General features: G+C 54.0%; 1 protein-coding gene across 1 annotated transcript in view; it reads right to left on the minus strand.

The window, feature by feature from the left end:
* The window catches only part of LOC148819651 (anoctamin-5-like), a 121,393-nt gene that overhangs the window by 16,462 nt on the left and 82,797 nt on the right, over positions 1-22,134 (minus strand). Inside the window, exons 3-7 of the mRNA XM_088934833.1 lie at positions 5,074-5,187; positions 2,835-2,903; positions 1,017-1,301; positions 546-659; positions 7-116 (exon numbers count right to left, since the gene is read on the minus strand). Coding sequence (XP_088790959.1) covers positions 7-116; positions 546-659; positions 1,017-1,301; positions 2,835-2,903; positions 5,074-5,187 — 692 coding nt within the window. The remainder of the gene's footprint in view (positions 1-6; positions 117-545; positions 660-1,016; positions 1,302-2,834; positions 2,904-5,073; positions 5,188-22,134) is intronic.

The following is a 22,134-nucleotide window of genomic DNA, read 5'->3' on the forward strand; positions in this document are numbered from 1 at the left end:
CCTCACCGGATGAGATTGAGCGGCTGCTCCTTGTAGAAGCACAGGAAGCGGGCCCACTCCTTGTACAGCGTGAACCTCTCGCTCTCACAGTTGGGGTCCTTGATCAAGTACCGGCACTAGGCGGGACAGAGACAAGTGGGACACGTCTTCAGTGAGAAAAGTAGGAATTTTACAGCAGCCACAGGTCAACGTTCAAAACCCGTCGCCCAGTCTTTGAATGAGCAAGTGAATGAGTAAGTAGGTGAATGAATGAGCACAAGAATGAGTGATCATGTGCATGAATGACAATATGAATGAGTGAGTGAATGAGTGAGCAGGTGAATGAGTGAGTGTGTGAATGAGTGAGCAGGTGAATGAGTGAGCAAGTGAATGAGTGAGTGTGTGAATGAGTGAACAGGTGAATGAGTGAGCAAGTGAATGAGTGAGTGTGTGAATGAGTGAACAGGTGAATGAGTGAGCAAGGGAATGAGTGAGTGTGTGAATGAGTGAACAGGTGAATGAGTGAGCGTGTAAACGAGTGACTAAGCGGGTGCAGGTGGCCCTACATCGTGCAGAGCGTAGGCGGAGGTATAGGTGCCGTTGCTCAGGAGTCGCTTGATTCCCATCTTGTCTCTCATGACCTCCGTCCAGTAGGGGCAGCGCGACAGGATGTAGTACACCTGGAGGGAGGGGAGGGAGACACCCACAGTCAGACACCCAGGACACATCTGGGGACCCCAGCCCTGGTCCTAAGGGGCTGCAGGGCTTTCTGCTCTCCATTTCCACCCCTCCTCTCCCAGTCCCTTTACTGATCTAGGGATTTTCCCAGACCAGTAACCACTCAATGACTTAACTCTGCCACATGCACACGCCCCATGTCCCACCCACAGCTGCCCAATTAGTGCTCCACCCACCCACGCCCCGCCCACACCCACCCATGTCCCGCCCACCGGCACCCCACCCAATGCCCCGCCCACACCCACTCCCTGTCCCTGCCCACCCGATGCCCTGCCCCTCCCCTGGAGCCCTGCACTCACGATCCTGTTGCGCGTGGACGGGGGGAAGAAGGTGTCCTTGTTGTCGATGAGGAAGAAGTCGGGCTTGTCCTTCTCGAAGGGGGAGGTGAAGTAGTCGGGCTCGAGGTTCATCATCTCGTCGGGGAGGCGGAAGGGCTTGAAGAGCCACTGCAGTGGGATCTTGCGGGAGTAGGGGATGTCGTTCTGCTTGAAGGGCACCTTGATCTTCAGCACCTCTGCGTAGGTGGCCAGCACCTCCCAGGGGGCGTGCACCTTCAGGAAATACGTCTTCCCATCTTCGGACTCCTGCAGGTGTGAGGCAGACACCAACGGGATCATGTGTCTGCTCTTGAAACCTGGGGCTCTCTGCATCCCCAATCACATCTGCACCTCCCTGGCAACTGCACCTTCCTGATAGCTGCACCTCTCGTTGATAACTGCACCCCCCTGGCAGCTGCACCTCCCAGACAACTGCATCTCCTCGACAGCTGCTCCTCCCCTTCAACTGCTGTTCTATCCAACAACTGCACCTCCTGGAGAGCTACGCCTCCCTGATAGCTGCATCTCTCCCTTACAACTGCACCCCCCTGACAGCTTCGTCTCTCCCTGACAACTGCACCCCCCTGACAGCTTCGTCTCTCCCTGACAACTGCATTCCCCGGACAACTGCACCTCTTCCCGACAATTGCACCTCCTGGACAGCTGCGCCTCCCTGACACTTGCATCTCCCTGGCAGTTGCACCTCCTTGACAACTGCACCCCCCTGGCAGCTGCATCTCCCAGACAACTGCATCTCCTCAAAAACTGCTCCTCCCCTTCAACTGTCGTTCTATCCAACAATTGCACCTCCTGGAGAGCTACGCCTCCCTGACAGCTGCATCTCTCCCTAACAACTGCAGCCCCCTGACAGCTCCGTCTCTCCCTGACAACTGCACTCCCCTGACAACTGCACCTCTTAGACCTCTGCATCTCCTTCACAGATGCACCTCTTTGACATGGATCAGACCAGCCAATAACATCGACAGAGACGTATGTCTCGACATCACACTGCACATATATAACTCACATCCTACAGGATCTAAACCGATGATGTGTATCACTGGCCTGTGCATAAATAGCAGTGAACAGACTGATCAATAATCCAACTGAATTATTGGAGTATGTTAGCCTAGGGAGCAAGGGTCAGGGTCTGGACTCTGGAACGTCGAGATTTAGCAGTGTGCCCACTTGGAAACTCAGATCGTTCCAGTAAAACATAAGGCTGTATAATTAGGTACAAATGTTAAGTTGCATTGTTAGCCAAATAAATTCATAATAACAACATCTTAGAGAATCTGAACACCTGGAGTGTTATTGGGAGAGTGGAGAGATGGAAAATGTTCTCCAATTATCCAGGGTTAACACCTTTCATTACATGTCTTTTAGTAAACAATCATCAAAGCTAAGCAAATTAAGCAATTAAGGGTGAAATGAGCTAACTTCCATGAGCTGTGTCAAAGGCTTTTAACAGATCACACTGGAAATATTGCAGTCTCATTCATACCTGTAACCATATCGTTACTTAACACTTGACCTTCTATGCAAATATGAATGTATATTGTTGTTCCTGTTGGTTTTTTTTCTTCTGTCCGTCTGTACACCAACACTGTTGCTGTAAAACAACTCCCCCCCCGGGGATAATAAAGACACTCTCTCTCTGCTTAGGCTACTACTACAGTACATCAGTCAACATGGAAGACAGGCCTCTGAGCGCACACCCACAGAACAACCACCAGAGGGAGCCCCTGGGCGACAGCAGAGGTGGCTGTGCATCCACACCCATCCAGCCATCCCTCTTACACTCTTGTCTTCTGTCTCCAGCTCCAGTCCGGCCTTCTGCAGATTGCTCTCATACTCCTTCCTCCTCTCCTGGAGAAACGAAAACAAGGCAGAATAAAACAGGGCTCACCATGAGAAAGATGCAGACAGCCAGCCGCATCCCTGCCAGCAGCCATATTGCCCTGGTCAGGGTGAGCCTGGTAATATCCTGGTGAGCCTGGTCAGTACCTGGATGGGAGACCTCCTGGGAAAAACTAAGGTTGCTGCTGGAAGAGGTGTTAGTGGGGCCAGTAGGGGGCGCTCACCCTGTGGTCTGTGTGGGTTCTGATGCCCCAGTATAGTGACGGGGACACTATACTGTAAACAGGCGCCATCCTTCGGATGAGAGGTAAAACCGAGGTCCTGACTCTCTGTGGTCATTAAAAATCCCAGGGTGTCTCTCGAGAAGAGTAGGGGTGTCACCCCTGTGTCCTGGCCAAATTTCCCCCTGGCCTTTACCAGTCATGGCCTCCTAATAACCCCCATCTCTGAACTGGCTTCATCACTCTGCTCTCCTCCACACTGAGAGCTGGTGTGTGTGAGGGGACTGGAGCATCATCCAGGGGGGGCTGCACACTGGTGGTGGTGGAGGGGATCCCCATGACCTGTAAAGCGCTTTGAGTGCAGTGTCCAGAAAAGCAGTATATAAGTGCAAGGAGTTATTATTATTACTATCCCTGGTTTTCTACACAGTCACCGAGGAGCTGAGAAATGAAGGTGGACTATAGGGGCCTCCTTCTCAAAGACACAGGGCCTGACTGAGCAGCGAAAACCAGAGTCAACAGGGCGGACTGACACCAGGGCCTTCCCTGCGCTGGGTACTGACAGACGCCATTCCTCACAGGTTTGCGTGAGAAGCCGAAACGAATATAGGAAAAAGATTGAAAACCTATCTCTGGGCACTTCAGGGCTGAGGGCAGTGATGCTGGGCAGGGAGGAGAGCGAGAGAAAGGCACAGCGCGTGCTGGGAAAGCGAGCCCCTCACCTCACTCCTCCTGGTTTGGAACAACACTTTCGGACATGTCTTGCTCTGTGGCCAAGCCTGTTACAGAACTGATGAGTCAATATCTCAGTACATCTGTTGTGCAGCCCCTGGGCATCACTGTATCTAAAAGGCTTATAAGAAAACCCAGCTAGGACTGCAGATGGGAATGCATGCCATTCTGTGTGGAGTTTCAGCTCTTGTGTTACATGTGTATTCTGCGACTGTTCTTCCCCCATTTCCAATGTACTCCACTGCTTTCCTCTTCCATGAAGAATTACCATGGTACGTCACAGCAGGGGCACAGTGAGGTGCTACACACCGCTGAGACACAAAGGTGAGAGGAGCGATCAGATTCAGCATGCTGAAACCAGGGCTTGGTCTGTGAGAGTCCTGCACTGATTCACTGTGGCGCTCAGTGCAATGGCCAGGAAACACCAACCCTCAAGCCACAGGGAGTGTGTGTGTGTCTGTGTGTTTTGTAGTGTCTGGTGTGCAGGAGGCATTTCAGACAACGGTGCGAGAATCAGTGCTGAGCCCAGGGTGAGGACAAGATGAACTGTCAGGCTCTCAGCGCCTCAGAGCAGAGCCAGTCATTTCACAGGAAGAACACAGTTCCTGGACCTGTTACAGCCAGACAGAGATACTTATGAGCCTGGCACCCTAAATCAGCAACACACACAGGTCAAACTCAGGAATATATATACTATAGGAACAGCTCTTCCCAACTGACTTTCACAGCTCTTGATATCTTTGGGAGAACCACAATCTTTGGGAGGTGACGAAGTCAATAAGAAAGGGCACAAACCAGTCCCAAATTAAAAAGACTCGAGTAGCATTCTGAAGAGGCATTCATTGCAAACACCTCAACAAGAACTAATGATCAGTTTGTCCCGTAATTATCAGGCTGTCATCCTCAGTATTTGCACAGGATTTGCCTTTCAGTAGTGTTGTCAACAGCTCGGTGACTGTATACATCTGCCATTGAGAAGAAAGTCAGGAAACAGGATAATTGCAGGTTACCGGTAGTCGAACATTCCTATTTGAATTTGCCGTTTGTTCAATGAGAATGGAAGTTTAAGGACTGAAGGGCTTGGTTTAGAAGCAGTTTTGTGATTCTCACAGCCACAATTTATTGTGCATTCAGTACAGTAGAATGTAGGAGTATTTTTCCTTGCACTTCAGATGCCAAAGTGCTGGGAGCCGCATTCTGTGCGGATGGTTGATATCGGGGCTCACCTGCTTTTTCTCCCCATCTTTGGTGTGGTCATCCAGGTAGGACAGCACGAAGTCGATCCTGCGCACCCCGTCCCTGAAGAAGACGGAGTCCTTGCTCTGCTGCTGCCTGTCATTCTGCAGGACACAGACAGGCAGAGGACCCCCGTCAGGCACCCCCGGACACCAGGACGCTTCCCCATGGGAAACACCATTTCTGGGGAACCTGCCAGCAGCATGCGCCCCCACCCCACCCTGTTTTGCCCAATTCGGGGTCCCCCCCCCCCCCCCGGCAGCAGGCTCGGTGGGTAACGTCCGTGAGAAACACCACACAGCAGACAAGAGAGAAACCGAAGACCCGCAGCACCGGGCGCCTCATCCTCAGAGGCAGCAGAAGCCGGCTTCGAGCTCGGCCTCCTGCCAGGCTGCCCCAGTGGTGCCCATGCAAGCCAGCCGCGCTGCACCATGCTGGAGATGTGCCCTGAGCTGCGCTCGTCTCTGTAGCCAGAAAAAACACACCCCTTCTCTCAAGAGTGAGAAACAAAAAGCTCCCCCAGACTTGCCTGTTTGCTCCATGGCGACTCCGAAATTATCAAGAGAGAAATCAGGCCCTCTGATCGCCTTTTTGCAGCCAGAATGGCGACACGGTTTCTATTCAAATACCCCAGACCACATCCAGAAAGCTTTCTTTTTTAAAGATATCTTATTACTACTGTTAAGGCTTGGGTCTGCCTAGGTTTTCATGTTGCCCTGCAGCTCCCAGCTGGCAGCCCCACTGGAGCTCAGCAGTGTGAGCCTGGCCAGTACCTGGAGGAGAGACTCCTGGGAAAGCTGAGGCTGCTGCTGGAAGAGGTGTTAGTGGGGCCAGCAGGGGGTGCTCACTCTGCGGTCTGTGTGGGTCCTAATGCCCCAGTATAGTGACGGGGACACTATACTGTAAAAAGGTGCCATCCTTCAAATGAGATGTAAAACTGAGGTCCCAACTCTCTGTGGTCATTAAAAATCCCTGGGTGTTTCTCGAAAAGAGTAGGGGTGTTACCCCAGTGTCCTGGCCAAATTCCCCCCTGGCCTTTACCAGTCATGGCCTCCTAATAACCCCCATCTCTGAACTGGCTTCATCACTCTGCTCTCCTCCCCACTGAGAGCTGGTGTGTGTGAGAGGACTGGAGCATCATCCAGGTGGGGCTGCACACTGGTGGGGGGGGGTGGAGGTGATCCCCATGACCTGTAAAGAGCGGAGTGGAGTGTCCAGAAAAAGCCCTCCATAAGTGTTAGCAATGATTAATTATTATCATATCAATTCACTCCAGATCCCAGCTATAAACAGTTGGTTTAAGGCATCAAACTTCAATCTCCTGCTGCAGACCCAGTATTTACAGGACAGGAGGAAACTGTCTGACCTAGGAGACCATCTCCAGCTTGACGTCGTCCCTGTTGCAGCAGGAGAGCCACAGTGATCAGCAGCGATATCCCCGAGGGTCATCGCTGCGCAAGAAGCATCTACAGTAACCTCTCCGATGTGTAATGATCTGTTTGTTTTGCATGCTAGGACTCGTAGCCCCGGGCTGCCTTCTGGGGCATTAACTAATGAGCCAGCCAGGCAACGGGCTCTGTCAGTGCTGCTGGAGCAGTGGTACAGCAGGGTCTCCGGCAGGCAGGCAGCTCGCCTCTGATCACCGTGCTCAGGAACTCCCCCCCACCGAGGCCTGGCCCGTTTCTCCACACCTACCCCAGCACACCCCCAGCCACGCGGGCCGGAGAGGAACTGGTGGGGGTGGAGGGGATCCCCAGTACCTGTAAAGCGCTGTGAGTGGAGTGTCCAGAAAAGTGCTGTATAAGTGTAAGGAGTTATTATTATTATAATTTGCGTCATGTCGTTCTGGCACCGCGCATCAGCCAACTCCCTGGGTCCTGTGTGGAGACTGAAGCAGGGAATGTGTGTGCTGTTTCGGGGGGGGGGGGGGCGAGATGTTTCCTGGCGTATTTGAGCACACTCCAGCTCGTCTTCAGAGCGAAAGCGTGGAGGCAGAAACACGACAACGTGTGTGTGTGTGTGTGTGTGTGGAGGGGTGGAGAAGCACGGCGACAGAAATAAACTTTTATTCCGCAGATGAGCTCCTGGGAATCCGTGGATGTTACGATCCCTGCCTCCCGGCAACGGAGGAGGCAGAAGTAGGCGTAGCCCCTATCTAGCGGTTCACCTATCAGTTTTCCCATTCACCACCACACCCCCGTCTCATCCTACTTAAACACCTGTCCTTTCCTACCTCGTTGCTCAGTATTGGTTTTCCCTTTCGAGCTTCCTGGTTGCGCTTCTTCTACTCTGTGTTCGTCTTGGCTTTCGGTTTGCGGTTTTTCCCTTTGGACTTTGGCTTTTCGGATCTCGGCTTGGATTGGTTACTTTCGCTCTGTTTTGGATTACTGGCTACCCCTGGATTCTCGGATTGCTCTACGGACTACGACCTCGGATCTCGCTTCGGCTTCGGTACTCGTTCCCCTTCGGATTTCTGGCTTCCCCTGGACACTCGGCTCGTTCCTACGATTACGGTTTGCTTTCGGATTACGACTTGGTTTTGTTTGCTCCTGCAAGTGGGTTCACTCACTGGTTCGGTCCCGATTACCGAACTCATAACAGTGGAAACTGGAGAGTTCCAGCAAACTCTGGCGCTCCAGAGCACCCCTCCCCCCCACACACCCCTCTCTCCACCCTGTGCCAAAATAGAACACAGCCCTCCTGGCCTGGGCAGGCAGCCCTGCAGCTCCACTAACCACAGGGGGCGTCTCCCTGAGCTTCCAGCAGCAGCTATGTCCCTTAATTGCAGGGCACAGAGAAAGGATCTGCAAGTCAAGAGCTATATATACGCGACCCACTCCTTTATTTGACTGGCATACACAGTCCCACCTCGGACCTGGATAATTATGTTTCCTCTCGCTCTCCAGTTATCCCGCTGGCTGATTCCAGGTTAGCGCTGTCCCTCACGGTGGGGTTTAGAAACCTAATCTGTAATTATATCACAGCGGAGGCACATCTGCACCTCGAGCACTGCCACACACTCCACAGTGCGTGCACCCTCTTCATCACAGCCTGCTTAGTTAGTTCGGAGATGAAGGACAGAGCTGGTCAGGGACACACGCCATCACACAAGCTGGAAAAACAGAGCCTTTTCCATGATAAACATTCCCAGAAAGCAAGAAAGAACTTCATCCAGTGCACACTGGAGGCAAGCGGGTTAAAGCTCTGTAGGCAGGGCACGCCTCTCGTTAAATGAAAGCTCTGGCGCGGCAGGTTTTAAACGCAGGGACTGCCACTCTGAAGCCTTGCCTCTGAGTTGCAGAGTGGGGAGGGGGGGGGGGGGGGCGCAGTCTCTAGTTGGTGGTGAGTGATTGGTGCCTGGCAGATGGCCCAGGTGGCACTGCTGCACAGCCCTGCCTGCCTCTGGGACCGTGCGCCCTCTCATTGCCCATCTGGAAGCCATTGTGGGACCCCCCCTCCCCCTCCCCCAAAACCCACAGCTGCCCAATCAAAGGACTCCCCTGGGCCCCCTGTTTTTAACCTGTCCTAAATTTAAAGCCATCAGGAAACACATTTAGCTGGAGGGAGACAAGAGGAGGAACCCTCACATCTGGCCCGTGACTGCTCTGCAGCGACACCTACTGCGTGGGAACAGGAACGGCTACAATTTTTTATCGCCTCCTGAGTGCTTTTATTTTCCTTTTCTGGAGTTTCTCCTTTGTTTTTGGTCAATCTTTTTAAAGTCCTTTTTTTTATTGTTGTTGTGCTGTCGGTCGGAATGTTGTGTGTGCTGGACGGCAGAAATTGCACAGAAATTGGGCAGAAAACACCCAAAAAGAACGCGGAATCGAACACCCAAATTGGAACCACATGAAAGCCTCCAGCCCAGGTGAGATTCAGCTCAGAGTCCACGTGCCTCTGTCACGCACCCCAGCACAGGACGGTGATAGGGTTTTGCTTTTTTATAAATATGTTTAAACCCGTGCCTCTCCTGACCAAGTGTGAGTGAGAGAAAAAACATGTTTTTATCCTCTGTTTTTCTGTCTCACCTCCAAAAGCACAAGAAACAATTAAAGGTGCAAATGGAAAAGCTTCCTGAGAGGCAGGTGTTTTCGTTACTGCTGAAACACATGGGCTGAGAAACACATGGGCACACGGCTCATTTAGAGGCAAGGCGTGCAGCTGCCTGCTATTGAAAAGCGCTTTCTTCGACTTGAATAGGAGGAAATTGAAAAAACACACACACATGAGAACTGGGGAAAGATGTGTGGGTGTGTGCGTGAGTGTGTGTGGGGAGTTGCATTACTTTCCAAGCTCAAATCGGTGCAAGTGTGCGGACAACTGCCCCTGACTTTACACTTCAGAAAGAAAGCTGCAGTCGTCACAGCCATGAGGTGTTTACACCGTGACCGTTCAAGATGGCCGTCCTGAGTCTGGGGGCTCTCTGGGCTGTTTTTCAGAGCTGTTCTGTGGCTCCTTTCTTTCTGTACCCCACGGCACTTCGCCAGGCACGTGGGGTCCCCCAGTCCCCTTCTCCCTCTGTCCCAAAACGGAGGGCACTGCCGCGTCCACACGAAGCAGGTGAGCGGTGTTTCAAGCCTGCAGGCAGATGACATCAGACCAGAACCATTCCGATATGATGACTTCAGAGCAGTACCATTTTAGTGTGATTACATCAGAGCAGTAACCATTCCAGCGTGATGACATCAGACCAGAACCATTCCAATGTGATGACATTAGACCAATACTATTTTAGCGTGATGACATCAGACCAGAACCATTTCGATGTGATGACATCAGAGCAGTACCATTTTAGTGTGATTACATCAGAGCAGTAACCATTCTAGCATGAAGACATCAGACCAATACTATTTAACGTGATGACATCAGACCAGAACCATTCCGGTGTGATGACATCAGACCAGTACCCTTTTAGTGTGATGACATCAGACCGGAACCATTTTAGTGTCACTCCAAAGTCTCACTGACATCAGAGCAGTAACCATTGCAGTGTGATGACATCAGCCCAGAATCATCCCGACATGACGACGTCAGACCATGCCTCAACAGCCTGTGCTGTACCGTACCGTACCCTGGAGCGAAACTTCAGAAACTGCGCCCTCTTCTTCCAAATCTGCGGAGCAACCATCAGAGAGTGAGAGGAGCAGACAGCACCCCCGGCCCGAGAGACAGACAGCAGATCCCACGGCAGAGCAGTCCGAGCCACTTCGGCTTTTACCAGCTACCGCCTCTCGTCTAACCCAGCACCAGGTGCGGAACATTTCGGAAAACAGAGCATCTTTCTCAGTCCAGTTTGCTGAGGGACTTGCAACACCTGAGGTGCTGGAACAGACGATATGGCTGCCGTGGGAACTTGATCTGCTTCTCCACAGGCTGGTAGTGTCGTTTCCCCACAGTGGGACTAACCCATTTTATGACACCAGTTTCAGAGAAGATAAAAAGGGAACTGTCAACAGTCCAGCTGTGGAAACCGGTCATTTATTAACCAGACCAGAGAGTCCTGTCATCTCAAAGTGCAGCAGTCGGACCACAGCGACCGGGAGATCAGAGTGCTCAGCAGGATCTGTACTACTATCTACTGGAAACAACCCCCCCCAGGGTGGAAACATCTTAAAAAATGCATCCTCCCTCCTAAATCGCCCGGCGACCCTAACCCGCATGAGTGCATGAAGACAGTGAGAGCGTTCGGTTTTCCTGACGCACTGCTGCTTCCTGTCTGTAAGCATTGTCTGCCTCCTGCACAAGAGGTCTGCATGAGGAACCGGTGCTGCTGTGTTTGTGTCTGCTCAGTCTTGTGCCTGGTATTGTACCATTCACACACGTACTGTACAGCCTTGAGGGAAAGGCTGTGCATTTCAATATGGAAGGACACTGTGATCAGCCTACACCACCTCACAGCAACAACCCTTCACAGCTGAGTTCGTTTTCATGAGCTACATTATTCCCCAGATACACTGGAAGTTGTTCTTTTGTACCTTTTTCCAAAGAGGAAGAGCAGGCTTCCAAGCAAAGACACAGCTTAATGGACTCCCTCATCTCTAAGCCACTTTTGCGGGACTCTCAAGTAGCTCCTTTAGGGACTGCCGTCTCCTGGTTCACCTGAGCTTTAAGGTACGTAGTTGATCTAATTAATTAGCTGAATACCTGTAATACTTGGAGCTCTGAGATTTACAGGTAACTACATGTTCCATTAAGTAAATGTCCTGTAATCAACTGTAAAAGATCTTAAGAAAAATCTTATATACATGTCTAATTTAAAAACTAGCTAGGCTAACTGTTTAATTGACTTCTCAGTATAAGAGAAGACCTAACAGGCATGAGGCCATCCAGGAACTTTAGCCTGCATTAATGTGAGCAGCTCTCCTCTAACACACCCATGATGCACCAGTTCTCTCAGAGGAAGAATAGTGATGGAGCTGAGACGCTCACTTCACTGCTGTGGAGGGGAGCCCACCTGCAGCTGGAGCTGTAGTCTTTAATCAGTGAAACGAACAGGAAAACACCAATTTCTCCCACAGGCTAGAGTCCGAAGCCCCGTCCCCCCCCCCCCCCACCAAGAATTGATTCTCCAGCAGTACAGACCACTGCACAGACGACAAGACAAATTGTACTGAGGACAGACATCACAGGAAACTCGACACATGTTGTTAAGCCACACAAGACATTGGACAAATTAAAGAGCCGAGCAGCACCCATGAAATTAACGAACCTGGTAGCTCATTGCAGCACTGGGGAAATCGGATGCGAGGAAATTTTCCCTTCAGCTGTGTGCACTTTAAACAGCCCGCAACACGTGTGGCCTGATCTCCACCACCGTGGTCCCTCTCCTGAAGAGGATGTGCTCACACACGAGAGGAACACGTGAAGGAGGGAGGCTGATGGGAGCCGAGGGTCAGGCCGGGCAGGAGCTGAACAGGACGCACGTGTACAGCCCCAGACTCACCCTCCATGGACTCTCACCTGTCATCCGCTGAACCACCACCCATCTCCTGAAGCAATCCCTAGCCGTTCCCTCTCCTCCCTCACACACTGGAGCAATCCCCAGACTTTCCCTCTCCTCCCTCACACACTGGATCAATCCCTAGTCTTTCCCTCTCCTCCCTCACACACTGGAGCAATCCCTAGTCTTTCCCTCTCCTCCCTCACACACCTGAGCAATCCCCAGTCTTTCCCTCTCCTCCCTCACTCACCTGAGCAATCCCCAGTCTTTCCCTCTCCTCCCTCACACACCTAAGCAATCCCCAGTCTTTCCCTCTCCTCCCTCACTCACCTGAGCAATCCCCAGTCTTTCCCTCTCCTCCCTCACACACTGGAGCAATCCCCAGTCTTTCCCTCTCCTCCCTCACACACTGGAGCAATCCCCAGTCTTTCCCTCTCCTCCCTCACACACTGGATCAATCCCCAGTCTTTCCCTATCCTCCCTCTCTCACCTGAGCAATCCCCAGTCTTTCCCTCTCCTCCCTCACACACTGGAGCAATCCCCAGTCTTTCCCTCTCCTCCCTCACACACCTGAGCAATCCCCAGTCTTTCCCTCTCCTCCCTCACACACTGGAGCAATCCCCAGTCTTTCCCTCTCCTCCCTCACACACTGGATCAATCCCCAGTCTTTCCCTATCCTCCCTCTTTCACCTGAGCAATCCCCAGTCTTTCTCTCTCCTCCCTCACACACCGGAGCAATCCCCAGTCTTTCCCTCTCCTCCCTCACACACCTGAGCAATCCCCAGTCTATCCCTCTCCTCCCTCACTCACCTGAGCAATCCCCAGTCTTTCCCTCTCCTCCCTCACACACTGGATCAATCCCTAGTCTTTCCCTCTCCTCCCTCACACACTGGATCAATCCCCAGCCGTTCCCTCTCCTCCCTCACACACCAGAGCAATCCCCAGTCTTTCCCTCTCCTCCCTCACTCACCTGAGCAATCCCAAGTCTTTCCCTCTCCTCCCTCACTCACCTGAGCAATCCCCAGTCTTTCCCTCTCCTCCCTCACACACTGGATCAATCCCCAGTCTTTCCCTCTCCTCCCTCACACACTGGAGCAATCCCAGCCATTCCCTCTCCTCCCTCACACACCAGAGCAATCCCCAGTCGTTCCCTCTCCTCCCTCACACACTGGAGCAATCCCAGCTGTTCCCTCTCCTCCCTCACTCACCTGAGCAATCTCCAGTCTTTCCCTCTCCGCCCTCACTCACCTGAGCAATTCCCAGTCTTTCTCTCTCCTCCCTCACACACCGGATCAAACCCGTCTTTCCCTCTCCTCCCTCACTCACCTGAGCAATCCCCAGTCTTTCCCTCTCCTCCCTCACACACTGGATCAATCCCCAGTCTGTCCCTCTCCTCCCTCACACACCGGAGCAATCCCCAGTCTTTCCCTCTCCTCCCTCACACACTGGATCAATCCCCAGCCTTTCCCTCTCCTCCCTCACACACCGGAGCAATCCCCAGTCTTTCCCTCTCCTTCCTCACTCACCTGAGCAATCCCCAGTCTTTCCCTCTCCTCCCTCACACACTGGAGCAATCCCCAGTCTTTCCCTCTCCTCCCACACACACTGGATCAATCCCCAGTCTTTCCCTCTCCTCCCTCACACACCGAAGCAATCCCCAGTCTTTCCCTCTCCTCCCTCACTCACCTGAGCAATCCCCAGTCTTTCCCTCTCCTCCCTCACACACTGGAGCAATCCCCAGTCTTTCCCTCTCCTCCGTCACACACCGGAGCAATCCCCAGTCTTTCCCTCTCCTCCCTCACACACTGGAGCAATCCCTAGCCATTCCCTCTCCTCCCTCACACACTGGAGCAATCCCCAGTCTTTCCCTCTCCTCCCTCACACACCGGAGCAATCCCCAGACTTTCCCTATCCTCCCTCACTCACCTGAGCAATCCCCAGTCTTTCAGTCTCCTCCCTCACACACTGAATCAATCCCTAGCCGTTCCCTCTCCTCCCTCACACACTGGATCAATCCCCAGTCTTTCCCTCTCCTCCCTCACACACCGGAGCAATCCCCAGTCTATCCCTCTCCTCCCTCACTCACCTGAGAAATCCCCAGTCTTTCCCTCAACTCCCTCACACACCGGAGCAATCCCCAGTCTTTCCCTCTCCTCCCTCACACACTGGATCAATCCCCAGTCTTTCCCTCTCCTCCCTCACACACTGGATCAATCCCCAGTCTTTCCCTCTCCTTCCTCACTCACCTGAGTAATCCCCAGTCTTTCCTTCTCCTCCCTCACTCACCTGAGCAATCCCCAGTCTTTCCCTCTCCTCCCTCACACACTGGAGCAATCCCCAGTCTTTCCCACTCCTCCCTCACACACTGGAGCAATCCCTAGCCGTTCCCTTTCCTCCCTCACACACCGGAGCAATCCCCAGTCTTTCCCTCTCCTACCTCACACACCGGAGCAATCCCCAGTCTTTCCCTCTCCTCCCTCACACACTGGAGCAATCCCTAGCCGTTCCCTCTCCTCCCTCACACACCTGAGCAATCTCCAGTCTTTCCCTCTCCTCAATCACTCAGCTGAGCAATCCCCAGTCTTTCCCTCTCCTCCCTCACTCACTGGAGCAATCCCCAGTCTTTCCCTCTCCTCCCTCACACACTGGATCAATCCCTAGTCTTTCCCTCTTCTCCCTCACACACTGGAGCAATCCCAGCCGTTCCCTCTCCTCCCTCACTCACGTGAGCAATCCCCAGTCTTTCCCTCAACTCCCTCACACACCGGAGCAATCCCCAGTCTTTCCCTCTCCTCCCTCACACACTGGATCAATCCCCAGTCTTTCCCTCTCCTCCCTCACACACCGGAGCAATCCCCAGTCTTTCCCTCTCCTCCGTCACACACCGGAGCAATCCCCAGTCTTTCCCTCTCCTCCCTCACACACTGGAGCAATCCCCAGTCTTTCCCTCTCCTCCCTCACAAACTGGATCAATCCCCAGTCTTTCCCTCTCCTCCCTCACACACCGGAGCAATCCCCAGTCTTTCCCTCTCCTCCGTCACACACCGGAGCAATCCCCAGTCTTTCCCTCTCCTCCCTCACACACTGGAGCAATCCCAGCCGTTCCCTCTCCTCCCTCACTCACCTGAGCAATACCCAGTCTTTCCCTCTCCTCCCTCACTCACCTGAGCAATACCCAGTCTTTCCCTCTCCTCCCTCACACACCGGAGTAATCCCCAGACTTTCCCTCTCCTCCCTCACTCACCTGAGCAATCCTTAGTCTTTCCCTATCCTCCCTCACACACTGGAGCAATCCCTAGCCGTTCCCTCTCCTCCCTCACTCACCTGACAAATTCCCAGTCTTTCTCTCTCATCCCTCACACACCGGAGCAATCCCCAGTCTTTCCCTCTCCTCCCTCACACACTGGATCAATCCCCAGTCTTTCCCTCTCCTCCCTCACACACCGAAGCAATCCCCAGTCTTTCCCTCTCCTCCCTCACTCACCTGAGCAATCCCCAGTCTTTACCTCTCCTCCCTCACACACTGGAGCAATCCCCAGTCTTTCCCTCTCCTCCGTAACACACCGGGCAATCCCCAGTCTTTCCCTCTCCTCCCTCACACACTGGAGCAATCCCTAGCCATTCCCTCTCCTCCCTCACACACTGGAGCAATCCCCAGTCTTTCCCTCTCCTCCCTCACTCACCTGAGCAATCCCCAGTCTTTCCCTCAACTCCCTCACACACCGGAGCAATCCCCAGTCTTTCCCTCTCCTCCCTCACACACTGGATCAATCCCCAGTCTTTCCCTCTCCTCCCTCACACACCGGAGCAATCCCCAGTCTTTCCCTCTCCTCCCTCACTCACCTGAGCAATCCCCAGTCTTTCCCTCTCCTCCCTCAAACACTGGATCAATCCCTAGTCTTTCCCTCTTCTCCCTCACACACTGGAGCAATCTCCAGCCGTTCCCTCTCCTCCCTCACACACTGGAGCAATCCCCAGTCTTTCCCTCTCCTCCCTCACACACCGGAGCAATCCCCAGTCTTTCCCTCTCCTCCCTCACACACCGGAGCAATCCCCAGACATTCCCTCTCCTCCCTCACTCACCTGAGTAATCCTTAGTCTTTCCCTCTCCTCCCTCACACACTGGAGCAATCCCTAGCCGTTCCCTCTCGTCCCTCACTCACCTGAGCAATTCCCAGTCTTTCTCTCTCCTACCTCACACACCGGATCAATCCCGTCTTTCCCTCTCCTCCCTCACTCACCTGAGCAATCCCCAGTCTTTCCTCAACTCCCTCACACACCTGAGCAATCCCCAGTCTTTCCCTCTCCTCCCTCACACACTAGATCAATCCCCAGTCTTTCCCTCTCCTCCCTCACACATCGGAGCAATCCCAAGTCTTTCCCTCTCCTCCCTCACACACTGGATCAATCCAAAGGCTTTCCCTCTCCTCCCTCACATACCGGAGCAATCCCCAGTCTTTCCTTCTCCTCCCTCACACACTGGAGCAATCCCTAGTCTTTCCCTCTCCTCCCTCACGCACTGGAGCAATCCCCAGTCTCTCCATCTCCTCCCTCACTCACCTGAGCAATCCCCAGTCTTTCCCTCTCCTCCCTCAGTCACCTGAGCAATCCCCAGTCTATCCCTCTCCTCCCTCAAACACTGGATCAATGCCTACTCTTTCCCTCTTCTCCCTCACACACTGGAGCAATCTACAGCCGTTCCCTCTCCTCCCTCACACACTGGAGCAATCCCCAGTCTTTTCCTCTCCTCCCTCACACACTGGATCAATCCCCAGTTTTTCCCTCTCCTCCCTCACACACCGGAGCAATCCCCAGTCTTTCCCACACCTCCCTCACACACCGGATCAATCCCCAGTCTTTCCCTCTCCTCCCTCACTCACCTGAGCAATCCCCAGTCTTTCCCTCTCCTTCCTCAAACACCGAAGCAATCCCCAGTCTTTCCCTCTCCTCCCTCACTCACCTGAGCAATCCCTAGTCTATCCCTCTCCTCCCTCACACACCTGAGCAATCCCCAGTCTTTCCCTCTCCTCCCTCACTCACCTGAGCAATCCCCAGTCTCTCCCTCTCCTCCCTCACTCACCTGAGCAATCCCCAGCCGTTCCCTCTCCTCCCTCACACACCGGAGCAATCCCCAGTCTTTCCCTCAACTCCCTCACTCACCTGAGAAATCCCCAGTCTTTTCCTCTCCTCCTTCACTCACTGGATCAATCCCTAGTCTTTCCCTCTCCTCCCTCACACACTGGAGCAATCCCCAGTCTTTCCCTCTCCTCCCTCACACACCGGAGCAATCCCCAGTCTTTCCCTCAACTCCCTCACTCACCTGAGCAATCCCCAGTCTTTCCCTCTCCTCCTTCACTCACTGGATCAATCCCTAGTCTTTCCCTCTCCTCCCTCACACACTGGAGCAATCCCCAGTCTTTCCCTCTCCTCCCTCACACACCGGAGCAATCCCCAGTCTTTCCCTCTCCTCCCTCACACACTGAAGCAATCCCTAGCCGTTCCCTCTCCTCCCTCACACACTGGAGCAATCCCCAGTCTTTCCTTCTCCTCCCTCACACACTGGAGCAATCCCCAGACTTTCCCTCTCCTCCCTCACTCACCTGAGCAATCCCTAGTCTTTCCCTCTCCTCCCTCACACACTGCAGCAATCCCTAGCCGTTCCCTCTCCTCCCTCACTCACGTGAGCAATTCCCAGTCTTTCTCTCTCCTCCCTCACTCACCTGAGCAATCCCCAGTCTTTCCCTCAACTCCCTCACACACCGGAGCAATCCCCAGTCTTTCCCTCTCCTCCCTCACACACTGGATCAATCCGCAGTCTTTCCCTCTCTTCCCTCACACACTGGATCAATCCCCAGTCTTTCCCTCTCCTTCCTCACTCACCTGAGTAATCCCCAGTCTTTCCTTCTCCTCCCTCACTCACCTGAGCAATCCCCAGTCTTTCCCTCTCCTCCCTCACACACCGGAGCAATCCCCAGTCTTTCCCTCTCCTCCCTCACACACTGGAGCAATCCCTAGCCGTTCCCTCTCCTCCCTCACACACCGGAGCAATCCCCAGTCTTTCCCTCTCCTACCTCACACACCGGAGCAATCCCCAGTCTTTCCCTCTCCTCCCTCACACACTGGAGCAATCCCTAGCCGTTCCCTCTCCTCCCTCACACACCTGAGCAATCTCCAGTCTTTCCCTCTCCTCAATCACTCACCTGAGCAATCCCCAGTCTTTCCCTCTCCTCCCTCACACACCGGAGTAATCCCCAGACTTTCCCTCTCCTCCCTCACTCACCTGAGCAATCCCTAGTCTTTCCCTCTCCTCCCTCAGACACTGGAGCAATCCCTGGCCGTTCCCTCTCCTCCCTCACTCACCTGAGCAATTCCCAGTCTTTCTCACTCCTCCCTCACACGCCGGATCAATCCCGTCTTTCCCTCTCCTCCCTCACTCACCTGAGCAATCCCCAGTCTATCCCTCAACTCCCTCACACACTGGATCAATCCCCAGTCTTTCCCTCTCCTCCCTCACACACCGGAGCAATCCCCAGTCTTTCCCTCTCCTCCGTCACACACCGGAGCAATCCCCAGTCTTTCCCTCTCCTCCCTCACACACTGGAGCAATCCCAGCCGTTCCCTCTCCTCCCTCACTCACCTGAGCAATACCCAGTCTTTCCCTCTCCTCCCTCACACACCGGAGTAATCCCCAGACTTTCCCTCTCCTCCCTCACTCACCTGAGCAACCCCTAGTCTTTCCCTCTCCTCCCACACACACTGGAGCAATCCCTAGCCGTTCCCTCTCCTCCCTCACTCACCTGACAAATTCCCAGTGTTTCTCTCTCCTCCCTCACACACCGGATCAATCCCGTCTTTCCCTCTCCTCCCTCACTCACCTGAGCAATCCCCAGTCTTTCCCTCAACTCCCTCACACACCGGAGCAATCCCCAGTCTTTCCCTCTCCTACCTCACACACTGAATCAATCCCCAGTCTTTCCCTCTCCTCCCTCACACACCGGAGCAATCCCCAGTCTTTCCCTCTCCTCAATCACACACTGGAGCAATCCTAGCCGTTCCCTCTCCTCCCTCACTCACCTGAGCAATCTCCAGTCTTTCCCTCTCCTCCCTCACTCACCTGAGCAATCCCCAGTCTTTCCCTCTCCTCCCTCACACACTGGAGCAATCCCAGCTGTTCCCTCTCCTCCCTCACTCACCTGAGCAATCTCCACTCTTTCCCTCTCCTCCCTCACTCACCTGAGCAATCCCCACTCTTTCCCTCTCCTCCCTCACACACCGGAGCAATCCCCAGTCTTTCCCTCTCCACCCTCACTCACCTGAGCAATCCGTTGTCTTTCCCTCTCCTCCCTCACACACTGGAGCAATCCCTAGCCGTTCCCTCTCCTCCCTCACTCACCTGAGCAATTCCCAGTCTTTCTCTCTCCTCCTTCACACACCGGATCAATCCCGTCTTTCCCTCTCCTCCCTTACTCACCTGAGCAATCCCCAGTCTTTCCCTCAACTCCCTCATACACCGGAGCAATCCCCAGTCTATCCCTCTCCTCCCTCACACACTGGATCAATCCCCAGTCTTTCCCTCTCCTCCCTCACACACCGGAGCAATCCCCAGTCTTTCCCTCTCCTCCGTCACACACCGGAGCAATCCCCAGTCTTTCCCTCTCCTCCCTCACACACTGGAGCAATCCCAGCCGTTCCCTCTCCTCCCTCACTCACCTGAGCAATCTCCAGTCTTTCCCTCTCCTCCCTCACTCACCTGAGCAATACCCAGTCTTTCCCTCTCCTCCCTCACACACCGGAGTAATCCCCAGTCTTTCCCTCTCCTCCCTCACTCACCTGAGCAATCCCAAGTCTTTCCCTCTCCTCCCTCACACACTGGAGCAATCCCTAGCCGTTCCCTCTCCTTCCTCACTCACCTGACAAATTCCCAGTCTTTCTCTCTCCCTCCTCACACACCGGATCAATCCCGTCTTTCTCTCTCCTCCCTCACTCACCTGAGCAATCCCCAGTCTTTCCCTCAACTCCCTCACACACCGGAGCAATCCCCAGTCTTTCCCTCTCCTCCTTCACACACTGGATCAATCCCCAGTCATTCCCTCTCCTCCCTCACACACCGGAGCAATCCCCAGTCTTTCCCTCTCCTCCCTCACACACTGGAGCAATCCTAGCCGTTCCCTCTCCTCCCTCACTCACCTGAGCAATCTCCAGTCTTTCCCTCTCCTCCCTCACTCACCTGAGCAATCCCCAGTCTTTCCCTCTCCTCCCTCACACACTGGAGCAATCCCAGCTGTTCCTTCTCCTCCCTCACTCACCTGAGCAATCTCCAGTCTTTCCCTCTCCGCCCTCACTCACCTGAGCAATCCCTAGTCTTTCCCTCTTCTCCCTCACACACTGGAGCAATCCCTAGCCGTTCCCTCTCCTCCCTCACTCACCTGAGCAATCCCCAGTCTTTCACTCTCCTCCCTCACACACTGGAGCAATCCCAGCCGTTCCCTCTCCTCCCTCATTCACCTGAGCAATCCCCAGTCTTTCCCTCTCCTCCGTCACACACCGGAGCAATCCCCAGTCTTTCCCTCTCCTCCCTCACACACTGGATCAATCCCCAGCCTTTCCCTCTCCTCCCTCACACACCGGAGCAATCCCCAGTCTTTCCCTCTCCTCCCTCACTCACCTGAGCAATCCCCAGTCTTTCCCTCTCCTCCCTCACACACAGGAGCAATCCCCAGTCTTTCCTTCTCCTCCGTCACACACCGGAGCAATCCCCAGTCTTTCCCTCTCCTCCCTCACACACTGGAGCAATCCCTAGCCGTTCCCTCTCCTCCCTCACACACTGGAGCAATCCCCAGTCTTTCCCTCTCCTCCCTCACACACTGGAGCAATCCCCAGACTTTCCCTCTCCTCCCTCACTCACCTGAGCAATCCCCAGTCTTTCCCTCTCCTCCCTCACACACCGGAGCAATCCCCAGACTTTCCCTCTCCTCCCTCACTCACCTGAGCAATCCGTAGTCTTTCCCTCTCCTCCCTCACACACTGGAGCAATCCCTAGCCGTTCCCTCTCCTCCCTCACTCACCTGAGCAATTCCCAGTCTTTCTCTCTCCTCCTTCACACACCGGATCAATCCCGTCTTTCCCTCTCCTCCCTCACTCACCTGAGCAATCCCCAGTCTTTCCCTCTCCTCCCTAACTCACCTGAGCAATCCCCAGTCTTTCCCTCTCCTCCCTCACACACTGGAGCAATCCCAGCTGTTCCCTCTCCTCCCTCACTCACCTGAGCAATCTCCAGTCTTTCCCTCTACGCCCTCACTCACCTGAGCAATCCCTAGTCTTTCCCTCTTCTCCCTCACACACTGGAGCAATCCCTAGCCGTTCCCTCTCCTCCCTCACTCACCTGAGCAATCCACAGTCTTTCTCTCTCCTCCCTCACACACCGGATCAATCCCGTCTTTCCCTCTCCTCCCTCACTCACCTGAGCAATCCCCAGTCTTTCCCTCAACTCCCTCACACACCGGAGCAATCCCCAGTCTTTCCCTCTCCTCCCTCACACACTGGATCAATCCCCAGTCTTTCCCTCTCCTCCCTCACACACCGGAGCAATCCCCAGTCTTTCCCTCTCCTCCCTCACTCACCTGAGCAATCCCCAGTCTTTCCCTCTCCTCCCTCAAACACTGGATCAATCCCTAGTCTTTCCCTCTTCTCCCTCACACACTGGAGCAATCTCCAGCCGTTCCCTCTCCTCCCTCACACACTGGAGCAATCCCCAGTCTTTCCCTCTCCTCCCTCACACACCGGAGCAATCCCCAGTCTTTCCCTCTCCTCCCTCACACACCGGAGCAATCCCCAGACTTTCCCTCTCCTCCCTCACTCACCTGAGTAATCCTTAGTCTTTCCCTCTCCTCCCTCACACACTGGAGCAATCCCTAGCCGTTCCCTCTCGTCCCTCACTCACCTGAGCAATTCCCAGTCTTTCTCTCTCCTACCTCACACACCGGATCAATCCCGTCTTTCCCTCTCCTCCCTCACTCACCTGAGCAATCCCCAGTCTTTCCTCAACTCCCTCACACACCTGAGCAATCCCCAGTCTTTCCCTCTCCTCCCTCACACACTGGATCAATCCAAA

Source organism: Atractosteus spatula, chromosome 16 (genome assembly GCF_055471065.1).
Source record: "Atractosteus spatula isolate fAtrSpa1 chromosome 16, fAtrSpa1.hap1, whole genome shotgun sequence".
NCBI classification, from domain to species: Eukaryota; Metazoa; Chordata; class Actinopteri; order Semionotiformes; family Lepisosteidae; genus Atractosteus; species Atractosteus spatula.